We start from the raw sequence: 12,578 nt of genomic DNA, 5'->3' as shown, positions 1-12,578 counted from the left end.
CACTGAGAACCAGAGATAATGGGAGCGCCGATCCCTTAGCCTCAGTCCATCATCATCAGCCTTTGTCAGGCCTTCCATCTGGGATCGAACGCATTGTTTTAGCCCCGGTTCCACTCTAGCCCCCTGAAATTGTAGTCACAAAGGTCCCTGGGATCGGCAAATTTTTCAGGCCTGTCCGCATAATTGCCCGTTCCACAATGTCTGTTCTGCTACTTAGCATGCAACGAGACATCTCTAGCTATTCCCTACGGGACTGTAGTACGCTCTAGGCCTTTGTGTGTCTCGAGATTCGAAACGGTCTAAGCTAACAGTGTACTATGATTAGTGGGCCTGATTATGGTATGCGGAGATATCGCACGCAGCTCCTCGGCGGCTGTTGGACGCTCGGTCCAAAGTCCTCTCCATTGAGGGCTGGTCAGACGTGACGAATGAGTATATAGCTTCGCTTTCTCACCAACCTTGGAAACTTCATCACGAGCACCTACCATTTCTTTCACAGTCGTCCGTCTTGATATCGGCTACCAGCGATGTACGACATCCAATCTTTGAAGCAAGTCACTCCCGCAGCTGCCATAAGCGCAGCGGTGGGAGTGTATGCCCTCTACTTCCTCTACACATGTTTCTACAACCTCTTTCTCCACCCTCTGCGCAGGATCCCAGGCCCTAAGCTGGCTGCTATCGGCCCGTACCTCGAGTTTTACCATGAAGTCATAAGAGATGGTCAGTATCTTTGGGAGATACAGAAGATGCACGAGAAATATGGTACGTATCATGGTCTCTGCGGCACCGAATCAAAGTGGCTAACAAACAGGCCTGGAACAGGTCCAATTGTCCGTGTCAATGACAGAGAAGTCCACATCAAGGACTCTTCCTACTACCACACAATCTACACGGCTGGTTCTCGGAAGACCAACAAGGATCCACCCACTGTCGGTGCTTTCGATGTCCCCAGTGCGACGGCTGCCACCGTCGACCATGACCTGCATCGCCAGCGCCGTGGCTACTTGAATCCATACTTCTCGAAGCGTGCTATCGTCGGCCTGGAGCCTACTGTTCATGAGCGCATCACCAAGCTGCTTTCTCGGTTTGAAGAGCACATGAACAAAAAGAAGGTTCTCTCCTTGGACGGTTGCTTCTCCGCACTGACGGCAGATGTTATTACCTCCCGTTTCTACGGTAAGAACCAGGACTATCTCGGGATCCCAGACTTCCACTTCGTCGTCCGAGATGGCTTCCTGGGCTTGTCTCGCGTCTACCATCTTGGCCGCTTTCTTCCTTCACTGGTCACGCTGCTGAAGAACATGCCTCACTGGGTCATTCGTATGATCCTGCCTCCTGTTGCCGATCTTCTCATCATGCGTGAGGAAATCAAGGAAAGAGGAGTTGGTGAATTCCTGAAGAGCCAGACATCCGATTCGAAGTCTTCCGTGCTAGTTGGTGCTCTCGGCAACCCTCATATCCCGGCCCACGAGCGTACAGTCGACCGTGTCTTGGATGAGGGTACTGTCTTCCTGTTCGCCGGCACTGAAACCACCTCTCGTACTCTCGCTATCACAATGTTCTACCTCTTGACCAACCCCCCGATCCTGAAAAGACTACGGGAGGAACTCGAGGGCTTGCCGCCTAGCAAGAACAACGAGCACTCTCTCACCCAGCTCGAGAACCTGCCTTACCTGGTATGCTTTTCCCGCCTAACTGTCCTGAGCTACCAACCCCAACTAACCAAATGGTTTTTCAATAGAGCGGTGTCGTGAACGAAGGTCTTCGTCTCGCTTTCGGACCCATCAGTCGCTCCTCCAGAGTCGCCACCCAGGAGGACCTCAACTACAAGCACCATGTTATTCCTGCCGGAGTAAGTTCACCCTTCTCTCCCCTGTAAACCTAACCTTAACTAATGAAACCCGACCAGACCCCCGTTAGCCAGTCCACCTACTTCGTCCACACTGACACCAACCTCTACCCTAACCCCGAAAAGTTCGACCCCGAGCGATGGATCAAAGCCGCCGAAGAGGGCATCCCCCTCAAGAAATTCATCACCAACTTCTCCCAAGGTAGTAGACAGTGCATCGGTTACAAGTGAGCAGTCCCACTACCATTTAATATCCCTAGTAACTAACTAATGGTCAACCTAGCATGTCGTTCGCCGAAATGTACCTGACTCTTTCTCGTGTTGTCCGGGCCTACGACCTAGAGCTCTATGACACTACTATCGATGATATCGATGTCACTCATGCCCGTATCGTTGGATACCCCAAGGCAATCCCCGGCAAGTCTGAGGGAACTGGTGAGATCAGAGTTAATGTGCTCAAGAAGCTTGAATGAGGGAGTGGTGGAAGCAGAATGAGCTTTGGGGAGGGGGTTAAGGTGGCTTAGAATAAGGACGTACATATTATATGTCACGACTTTTACGATTCTAATGTTGCTGTAATACTGTGGATAGCTTGGTTAGAATATATTACGATAGCCTACCTTATAAATAGTTCCTGGGTTCTTCATACTTAGAGCCCATGAGACTGGTTGGTTGAACAATAGAGTAATTAGAAAACTTCACGATAAAGTAGCTTACCCTATATCTTGTATTATTGCTACTTATGGTCAACCCTTTTACTTGTTACTGCGGCCGAGGATTTAAGTTTTTCTTTACTCTCTTATTCTCTCCTTCCCCCCGTTCCATAAAGCATTCGAGTACAACCGATCAAAAACACGAAAAGCGGTACAGGCCCATAGCAGCCAGCCATCAACGCAACATCCCTGGTTTTATGGCAGGAGATACCACAGGCGCATGGAATTAATTCTGCTTGGAGCCCAGGGAAATGATTAATTAGAGTATCATAGTATCTATAACTTTAAGGTTCAAATAAAAAACCTTTCAGAAAGATCGAAATCAGAAAAAGAAATACAGAGTAGCTGATGTGCTTATATATAATGCATCTGTTTCTTCAGGTTATTAATATAACGTGTACAACTAGCGAGTGAGCTCCACGAACGAGAGTCACCCCCTGCGTTTTGACATGACTCTCGCTTATTCCAACCATCAATCATGCCCCCAAAGCGTGTCAAGATTTAAATAATACTGTTGAATAGAAGGGAAGGAACTTGTTAGCCACCCAGCACTCAAAAAGCGAGAGATAAAGTCAATCCCTGAAGTTACACGCGTCTTTAGCCCATATGAAACCTCATGTCGTCGACTTAATGGAACAACTCCACACTCAGAAGTACGCGCCAATAATCATAAAATGAATCAAAATGAGGGACAGCTTGTAGGATGGACTACATCGCTAAATCAACGTGGGGCGCCACCCCGACCATCTCATATACGAGAGATAGCTAATATTCTTCTCGCTGAGTGCAGTACAAAACTTATTCAAACAGTTGGTGTTAATTGGGTCTCTAACTTTATCAAACGACATGATGATTTAGAAACACTCTATGCTCGTCGAGGTAATTATCAGCGAGCTAAATTTGAAACTCCTAAGATTATTAAGGTGTGGTTTGATCGCATAGGCATTACTATAATGCAACACGGTATTGCAGTGGAAAATATCTACAATTTTGATGAAACTGGCTTCGCTATATGTGTAGTAGCTACTGCTCAGGTAGCTACTAGAGCTGATATGTATGGACAATGAGCTTCTCGTACAGTCACACAATCGGGAATGGGTTAATTCTATCGAATGTATCAAGTCTACTGGATGGGTGATTTCTCTTTGTATTATCTTCAAGGGAAATATCCGTATAGAGAGTTGGTATCACGGAACTACCTCACCATACGACTGGAGAATTGAAGTTAGTCCTAATGGATGGACTACTGACAAGGTAGGTCTTCGCTGATGTAATTAGATATCCTGCTTACCCTTTCGTATACTGTCTGCCATTCGGCTCCCTGAACGTTGGGCGGGGAAAAAGCCATTCATGGCTATCTGACGTATTGAGCGATCATGGTGATCCAAGCCACGGAACTTGTGGCCGAGCAGAGGGGTAGAACTGATGGATATATTCTATTCCTCTAAGCTTTAGTCTCGTACTGAATGGACCTACTAGTTTTCGCCTAATATTCTCCCACTGCAGTTTCCTTGCCTAATTGACAGGTCTTCTCCCCTCTTTATTCCTGCTACTACTAGTCGTATAGTAGGAAAATATCGTCTACTTATTCTAGATGGCCATAGTAGCCATCTAACGCCTTGCTTCAATAAAATATACAGTGAGAACGGTAATGTTTCTACTGGTATGCCTGCCCGTTCTTCGGAACGCTTACAACCTCTTGATATTGGCTGTTTCAGAACTCTAAAAGGTGCGTAGAGATTTAGTACAAGCTAAAGCGAAGACTGGCGTTAATCATATTGATAAGCTTGGCTTTCTTAAAGATTTCCTAAGGCTCGTACAGCTGTGTTCAAGTTAGAGACTAGTAAAATAGCTTCACAGGAGCTGGTATAGTTCCATTTGATAAACAAAGAATGCTTGAAAAGTTGATATCAACTAAAGAACCCTACACCACCAGGCAGTCGACGAAGCAGCCGATCAACAAATTCAGCTCCTGAAATGCCACAAAATCTAAGCAGCTTTAAAAGTAGGAGATTATAAATTGAATAGTTACTTAGAGCTCGTATGCAGAGCCCCAGTTCTTCTTCTAAAGCTGCTTTAGATGGGTTGGTAAAAGGAGCTGAATTAGTGTTTCAAAATACGGCTATTCTAAAAGAAGGACTAAAGGCTTTTCGAGCTGCACATGAAAGCCAAGCTCAAAAGAAAAAACACTACATTAGACAGCTAGCTGCTACAGAGGGTTATTCCAGCACAAGAATAGGGTTTATCAAACACAGAATACTATATCTATAGAGCGAGCGCTATCTACAGTTAGATCGTGCGTGCGAGCGCCACCACGCTGCAGCGAAAGTCATACTCTAGGACATAAGTGATTGCAATATTCTAATCGTTCCAAATTAGATTTTATATATAAATATCATTGATGCGTTGATAAAGGGTCTGATATTCCGCACAGAGGCAGAAGTGGGGGTGACTAGCTCGTTTGTGCGGCTTACTCGCCTGTGAGATAGTTACCTTATATTGCATTATTCAGCGATTTGTTTCCGCCAGGCATAGACCGTAGCAATAATTTTGTCAATGACACCGGGGTTTGACAGCTTCGGAGAAAATTAGTAAACGGCATGACAAGAGCAAAACATAACAAGGCATTTGGGACTCACTGTCGAAGTATCACCGAGGCTGTCATCTTCGCCACTCACGATCTTGCGAAGGATACGACGCATGATCTTGCCACTACGGGTCTTAGGCAGATCCACCACGACGAAGATAATCCGAGGTGCAGCGAATGCTCCGATAGTGGTACGCACATGCTTGGTCAACTCTCCATCGTCGACCACACAATCAGGTTTGAGGGCCACAAAGGCATTGACTGCTTGGCCAGTAAGATCATCTGCGACTCCGATGACAGCGGCTTCGGAGACCTTGGCTGTTAAGGCGGAACCCATCAGTATACCTGTGGTATCGAAGGTAGAATCCAGGACCACTTACGGTGCTCTAGGAGCGCGGCTTCAATTTCGGCTGTGGATAAACGATGACCTGATACATTCACCACATCGTCGACACGGCCACGGATCCAGTAGTAGCCATCTTTGTCTCGGCCGGCGCCATCCCCCGTGAACTAGAGAATAGCGTGTTAGTAAATTTGGTGGGCCAAGGACTAATGTTATTCCTAGTGGATACTAACGTAGTAACCAGGATACACGTTCAGATAGGTGTCCATGTATCGCTGGTGCGCACCCCAGACAGTCCGTGCCATGCTGGGCCACGGGTACTTCGCTACCAGGACACCCTCAACACTATTGCCACTAAGCTCCTCGCCAGAAACTGGATCCAGAATTGCCAGTTCGACACCGAAAAACGGGAGGGTTGCGCTTCCAGGCTTGGTCGGGGTCACTCCACCCAGTGGGCTAAGGATGTGAGCTCCAGTTTCTGTTTGGAAGAAGGTCTATAGTGTTTTGTCAGACATGGAAGCTGTAGAAGGTTTTAGAACCAGTGACTACTCACGTCAACGACGTGGGCCTGCCTTTTGCCCACAGTCTCGTAAACCCATTTCCATACTTCGGCTGCAATCGGCTCACCTACGCAAGCAATAACACGAAGATGTTCCATGTTGTGATGGATGTGCTCATCGCCCGCGCGCTTGAGAAGTCTCAGGGCTGTAGGTGCTGTGTAGAAGTGTGTGACCTTGTTCTCTTCGATGATGTCCCAGTAACGCGAAAAGTTGGGGTAATTGGGAGTTCCCTCATACACCACTATGGTTGTTCCGAGAAGTAGTGGGGCGTAGGCAACATACGTGTGGCCAGTAATCCAGCCAAAGTCAGCGGTGCAGAAATAGCGGTCCTCTGGGTGAATATCCAGCACATATTTGCCGGTGATAGCGGCTCCCAGTAAAAAGCCAGCAGTGGTATGCATCAGACCCTTGGGCTTTCCTGTGGATCCTGAAGTGTATAGAAGGAAGAGGGGGTCTTCGGAGTCCATAGACTCCGGGGCGAGGTATGCTGGGAACCTTGATGCTTCTTCTTGCCACCAGATGTCTCTTCCTTCAGTCCATGGGATAGGAGAGCCTGTGTGCTTGAACACAATAACGCTTGTGGTGTCGAGGCAGAGCGACAGTGCATCATCCACAATCTTCTTCAGGTGGACAGTCTTTCCACCGCGTTTACCCTCATCTGCAGTAATAACAACCTTGCACTGAGCATCGAGGATACGATCCCGAAGCGAAGTAGCCGAGAAGCCACCAAAGACAACCGAGTGCACAGCACCGATGCGAACGCATGCTAATATAGCCACAATGGCCTCAGGGATAACTGGCATGTAGATGGCTACTGTATCTCCCTTGCGGACACCACGGGACTTCAACACCCAGGCGAGACGAGAAACTTCGCGCAGCATGTCACCGTAGGTCAAAGTACGGCCCTCACCGGGTTCATCAGCTTCGAAGATAATCGCCGGTTTCTTGGGGTCGTGGGAGACATGACGGTCGATACAGTTGAATGAAGCGTTGAGTTTTCCCCCCAGGAACCAAGCGTTGTCTCCATTGGCGATCGAACCTGTGTGGATGGTATCGAAGTCTCTTTCGAAGGAGAGTAGTTCTCGGGCTTGCTTCGCCCAAAATGCTTCAGGATCTCTGATGGATTCCTCGTATAAAACTTGGTACTCCTCCATTCCCTCGACGTAGGGCTTGCTCGTGTGTTTTCTGAAAAAGGGTTCAGGAACGCAGACGATGTCAGAGTCCTATGGCATATTGCTGTTAGAGCCTGAGCGGGTAAACATGCAACAGATCTTGATGCGACATACCAATTCATCATTAGATAGAACATTTTGCCTAGCGTCGCCCATAACTGGATAGACTCCTGATGTAGGACCGGGGGGGGAGGGTTCTTTTTGAATAAAAACAAAGTCAGGGATAGCAGAGCTACTGCAAGTTAATATGACTCGGTGCCTGACGCGACTCTGTTGCTGGTATTAAGGATCCCCCTGTCCGGGGTGGCATTTTATATAGTATATCTTTTCCCCAACGGGCCCGCGTATTATTCCTGAACGATATAGCCAGCACCGCGTTAATTTCCCCAGACCAACACTCTTCATGCGTTTGACCTTTCGGCCTCACTAACCGTTCGCAGAAGAGACGGCAATAGTATGATGCCAAGATCTCGCTTAGACGATCAGACTGGGGGGTAAGGCCTAACAGCCGTAGGGCGATCCCGCGTATTCAGGCCTTTCTCTACCAATTTTACGCTCACGGAAGGCCTTCGGTTGTGTATGATATTGACCCCTTCCTTATTTGTACACAATACGGTGGCTATTGTTTACCTATGCCTTGGGCCGTAGCACCAGTTTGATGTCTTCTCGGCCATACGTACTTAAATCTGTAGCCGGTCGCAAGTCCATATGGGGCCACTACCGATAGGCCTAGCTTGGCCATACTGGCTTTAGGGGGCTGGTTGCTTGGCGTGGTCTAAAAGCACCTTGGCGTGGTCTGAAATTCTGCCCCAAGATTCGCCGCTCTTTTTAGATTACGCTGAGCTAGCACCCGGGCTGTAGGGTCTACCCTACCTATCCCGTTACTTAGTCTTTGACACATTAAACTACTATGACAAGTATTGCAACACCTGAGATTCCGCCCATTGACGCGCTGACTGCACCCGCCATTATTTCAACCAATTCTGTATGTTTTAATCTATATATAGACTCTATGGGAATTCCATATCAATATTTAGTACACCAACCTCGTGCTTTGTAAACGGGGCTAATCCTGCGTGACATAGAGCAAATTATTTGCTCAATTGTACTTTGACCAAGGGCCTCCCACGCAGCTTGAATACACTTTTTAAAATGCTTCAATTCAGCCTGCGTGTCTTTCGCATAGAAGAGACCTGGATAGAGCCCCTCTAGCCTGCGCTTAAGCAGGTGCCAGATATGCTCAATAGGGTTTAAATCAGGCGAGTGTGATGGCCAATCTGGTACCCAGATCGCATATATTTCAAACCATTCCTGAGCTTGGTGAGATGGATTGATTTTCGTGTTATCTTGCTGTAATGTAGCATCTGGCTTGTAGATTGGCAGAAGATCTCTTTCTAAGCATTCTAAATAGGACTTGGTTGAGTAGCCTCGTCTAGATGCTGTGTCATCCCGCTGTAGAACCACTAACTCTAACCGACTACCGATCCAGATAGCGGCCCAAATGATATAAGAAAAGGACTCTCTATATTTCTTTAGATTAACAAGTTCAGGTTTATATGGCTTATTTGATAAGCGAGAGACATATTGTGTGGGGTTATTAGAGTCGCGCGCAACGGAGCATTTATCTAAAAGCAGTATATTGCTCTAATCTGTACTATACAGGCACAAACGAGAGAATTGATATTTTTTTTTTGCAATATCAGCTGTAAGCGGAATACGCTTTTTACCTTTCCACTTTCTTTTTAAATAGGAACATAAAGCGCGGCGAATTGTATGTGAAGAGGTATTTCCAGGAGTCCTAACAGTAAGCGCTTTCCAGCTGATTCTAGGCCTCCAGCGCCCCATCTGATAGATATAGCGCTTAGTCGAGTGGCTTAACATTTCAGACTTACCAGGCCTAGGGCGTGGTTTTAAAAGGTGGTCATTTTGAAAGTGTTCCTTGGTTCGGCAGACAGTGGAACGACCTACCTTAAATACTTGACCAGTTTTAGTAGGCTGCTGGACATTCTCTAACACATGGAAAATAGCAGCATGTTGCTCACTAGATAGCTCAGATCTAGGCCTTCTCCTTACACTGATTTCTTTGCCAAAAGACCTCATTTTGATTGAATTGTATGTAGTTGAAGATAGTGCAAATTTTTGACGCGGTGCGCGACGCGGGAAAGTGTTGCAATATTATTGTCACATGATTGTATTGCGCTCTGCGAACTTGAACTGGCACAAGGCATGAATACTATACTGATGCTGGCTTTACGTTTTATACATAAATTCATTAATCCATGCCCGGTAGAGTAGGAAACATTAAATGTATATAGCCCGCACTTAACCAGAATTAGAGGCGGATGAAGTGGAAATATCAGATTGAGGCAATGTCAACCTCAACACATATACGGATATAAGTCATTCCGAAGTGAGGCTAACCTATGTGAGATTCTCATACGTGGGTCTTTAATGAAACACTTCCCTTCCTAGCTTCTCATAGCGGTCTAGCCAGTTGACTATTTGTATGGCGCGGATGGATGGTTCGGAAGTAGATGGCTCGGTATACGGAGGTCCACCAACTAACATACGCAGTGCCGTAGTAGATATAACTACAACTTTGCATCCCTACTTCATAATATATGAAAAGACAAAATCCTAATTATTCATACTGCAAACGAAAAACTTTGTTCTACTGACCTTAATTCCATCCAACCTTTTCTTTTCGCCCTCCTTGGTTGATGCCGCACAATGGGTAGCACTGGAAACGCTATCGAACTCCCGCGCCTCATTCCTGAGAACCACCAGTGGGTGCCCTCAATGGATGCCCCTAATAAAGTGGAGCGCCGAGGAGTAGGATGCGAGTCTATCGTTGGAATGCAACATAGCAACATCAATGGACAATACGATCTTTACCTCAATCTTACCCTACGAACCGCCGATACCCCCACAGCGACAAGCTTAACCCTCTCAAAACTGAAAACAAAGCTCGAAGCAGCGCTCGTAAGAGTCCGTTTTGACCACCCTGAGTGCGCAACCACAGCACGATGGGATGACCAAGTCGCCCCCATTATCCAGTACCAGTCTCCCCGGAGTCAAGAAGAGGCTCTTGCATGGGCACAGGATACCATTTATATCCGGCTTACATCGAAGAACGGATTCCAACTTCGAGATGATATTCAGGAATACCGCCACATTCATGGAACAAGCGGGAAACCCTCGAGAGCAGTTGACATTTATCTGTTGGCGGACGTGGAGACGGTGACGACACAGCTCCAACCGGGCACACCGATCGATGTCCTCATGCACATGAACCATCTTTTCTGGGATGGTATCAGCGCGCGTTATTTCACTGGTGACCTTCTCCGTGCCTTGAGCCAGACCATCGATGCTGCCAATCAGCCAACATATCCCTGGGGTAATGAAATCAAGAACCTCAGTGTGCCACTTCTTGATGCCTTGAAGATCGACCTGAGAACAGCAGGAACAGAGTTCAAGGCTGCCTGCGACCAATACGTCAATGATATGTACCAGAACTATGTACGTTTTTCCCCCTCCCCTCTAACGAACGCCAACCTATAATCCTAACATGTCTCTATCTAGGGAGGACGTGGCCTCCCTTTCAAGAAAGGAACCGGCCTCCCTCGCACCGGCTTCCACACTTTCACCCCTACCGAAAGCAAAGCCCTCATCTACGCAATCAAAACCCGCCTTGGATCCAAATACACAATCTCCCATCTAGCCCAAGCCGCAGTAATCGTTGCACTTCTAGAAGCCAACCCTCCATCCGATCTCGACGACGAGAGCATCTTCGTCACACCGATGCCCGTGAACGGCCGTCGCTGGCTCCGGGATGATATCGGCAAGAAGTACTATAGTATCTGTGAAACAGGCGCGATCATCCGCTGCGAGAATATCAAGTCCTTACTCATCAACCGCGACGATAAACGGGAAACCATCATCGCAGCCCTCACACAAGCATGCGAAGACGTCAAGAAGTCATTTGACCGCGCACTCAGCAATCCTTACCAACAGCCGATCGGCATGGCGGTGCACATGCTCGAGGCATCCTTTTTGACTCAGTAGGATTAACCAGCCACGTAATCAATCCTCATAGATCAAAGACTAACATTACCGTGACATAGAAACCCGATGCCCTTCGACAAAGTAGCCTCACCGGTATGCCCCCTCATTCCCCTCCCCTTTACTCAAACCCCAAAGGAAATGCTGACAAAAAAGTAGTTATTTATTAGCGATGGAAAGAACGAGCGCTTTCTCCCCGAACAAGTCACTTCCAGCAACGGCGACGCAGTCTTAACAGTCGATAACTTTTATTTTTTCCTGAACCAATTCTTACCTTACCTGTACGTTGGACACTTACCCTTGAAATCATTGATGCTGGCATCCCAGATTCTGATACCACAATAGTGCAATCCGACTCGAGAGCTGGAGAGAAGCCTCAACCCTCTCGGTCTGCTATAATGATGGAAATTATACTAATGAAGAAGCTATGGCCTATCTTGACTCAGTGGCACACTGGATGTTAGCTTTTGTTTGATTAATACTAGGATCAATATGACCAACATTGCTCTATTTAAGTTTTGAAAATCCTTTCCGACACGTACCTAGGCTTCGGGGTCAGAGATAATTGACTTCAGGATTCTATATCAATATAGTACTGTTTATATAAGTGGCTATATTATATCTTTAGAGAATATAGATTTCATCTCTTTTAAGATAATCTCCTTGATAGGCCTCGCCATAACCCGCAAACGGGTTGGCAACTCCAACCCGTTACCCTAACCCGCAGATTTGCGGGTTGAAAAATCCAACCCTCACCCAACCCTCAAACCCGCATGGGTAACCCGCGGGTTACCCGCAAATAACCCATTTTACATAAATCTTCCAGACCTTTCCTAAACAGGATAGATAAAATGCTGAATTAGCCTGATAAATAACTGTTATTCATACTTGTCTCAGCCATGCTGTCTTATAGCATGCCCATAGTCAGGATAGTCAATTGAAGGCGATATGTAAAGGATTACTCCTGGGATTAGTAATTCAATACGTAGGATCTTCCCACTAGGTAAAAAGATCTACTATAATCAACTCTGATCGGAGTTGATCTCCCAGGCGCGGTATATATAGTATCGCAACTTGTCATCCTGCCTTAAGCCTAAGGTTTAACCGTGACACGATAGATCAAGTTTTCCCGGATATTATATAGTATACTGGATTCTATGGATCAGTCCTCTGGCAGATATATATCTGACTACATGAGAATATAGATACTTGATATATTAGCGGAATCTTCTCTTATTATTCTTCTAAATTTCACTGGCTCTAGCTAGCTGGGTGGGAAGACAGACTTTCAG

General features: G+C 46.8%; 3 protein-coding genes across 3 annotated transcripts; 2 read left to right on the top strand and 1 right to left on the bottom strand.

Annotated features, from left to right (window-relative positions):
• Window positions 1-527: 527 nt before the first annotated feature.
• BDW43DRAFT_317829 (cytochrome P450) lies at window positions 528-2,322 on the top strand (the record flags this gene model as incomplete). The annotated part of the gene is made up of 5 exons (XM_032048587.1): window positions 528-762; window positions 823-1,676; window positions 1,742-1,852; window positions 1,910-2,076; window positions 2,133-2,322. The coding sequence occupies 5 exons, from the start codon at window positions 528-530 to the stop codon at window positions 2,320-2,322; spliced, it is 1,557 nt and encodes a 518-aa protein (XP_031902698.1).
• A 2,684-nt stretch (window positions 2,323-5,006) lies between these two features.
• On the bottom strand, window positions 5,007-7,380 carry BDW43DRAFT_317827 (acetate--CoA ligase; the record flags this gene model as incomplete). The annotated part of the gene is made up of 6 exons (XM_032048586.1): window positions 5,007-5,138; window positions 5,202-5,467; window positions 5,530-5,659; window positions 5,726-5,986; window positions 6,046-7,275; window positions 7,339-7,380. 6 exons carry the CDS (start codon window positions 7,378-7,380, stop codon window positions 5,067-5,069), a joined length of 2,001 nt encoding a protein of 666 aa, XP_031902697.1. The 3' UTR covers window positions 5,007-5,066.
• Window positions 7,381-9,954: 2,574 nt separating this feature from the next.
• BDW43DRAFT_308670 (15-O-acetyltransferase Tri3-domain-containing protein) lies at window positions 9,955-11,761 on the top strand (the record flags this gene model as incomplete). The annotated part of the gene is made up of 5 exons (XM_032046544.1): window positions 9,955-10,743; window positions 10,807-11,285; window positions 11,349-11,382; window positions 11,446-11,567; window positions 11,632-11,761. 5 exons carry the CDS (start codon window positions 9,955-9,957, stop codon window positions 11,759-11,761), a joined length of 1,554 nt encoding a protein of 517 aa, XP_031902696.1.
• Between the last annotated feature and the right edge of the window lie 817 nt (window positions 11,762-12,578).

The sequence above is a fragment of the Aspergillus alliaceus genome (genome assembly GCF_009176365.1).
Source record: "Aspergillus alliaceus strain CBS 536.65 unplaced genomic scaffold BDW43scaffold_10, whole genome shotgun sequence".
Taxonomy (NCBI): Eukaryota; Fungi; Ascomycota; class Eurotiomycetes; order Eurotiales; family Aspergillaceae; genus Aspergillus; species Aspergillus alliaceus.
This window is presented reverse-complemented; position numbering and strand designations above follow the sequence as displayed.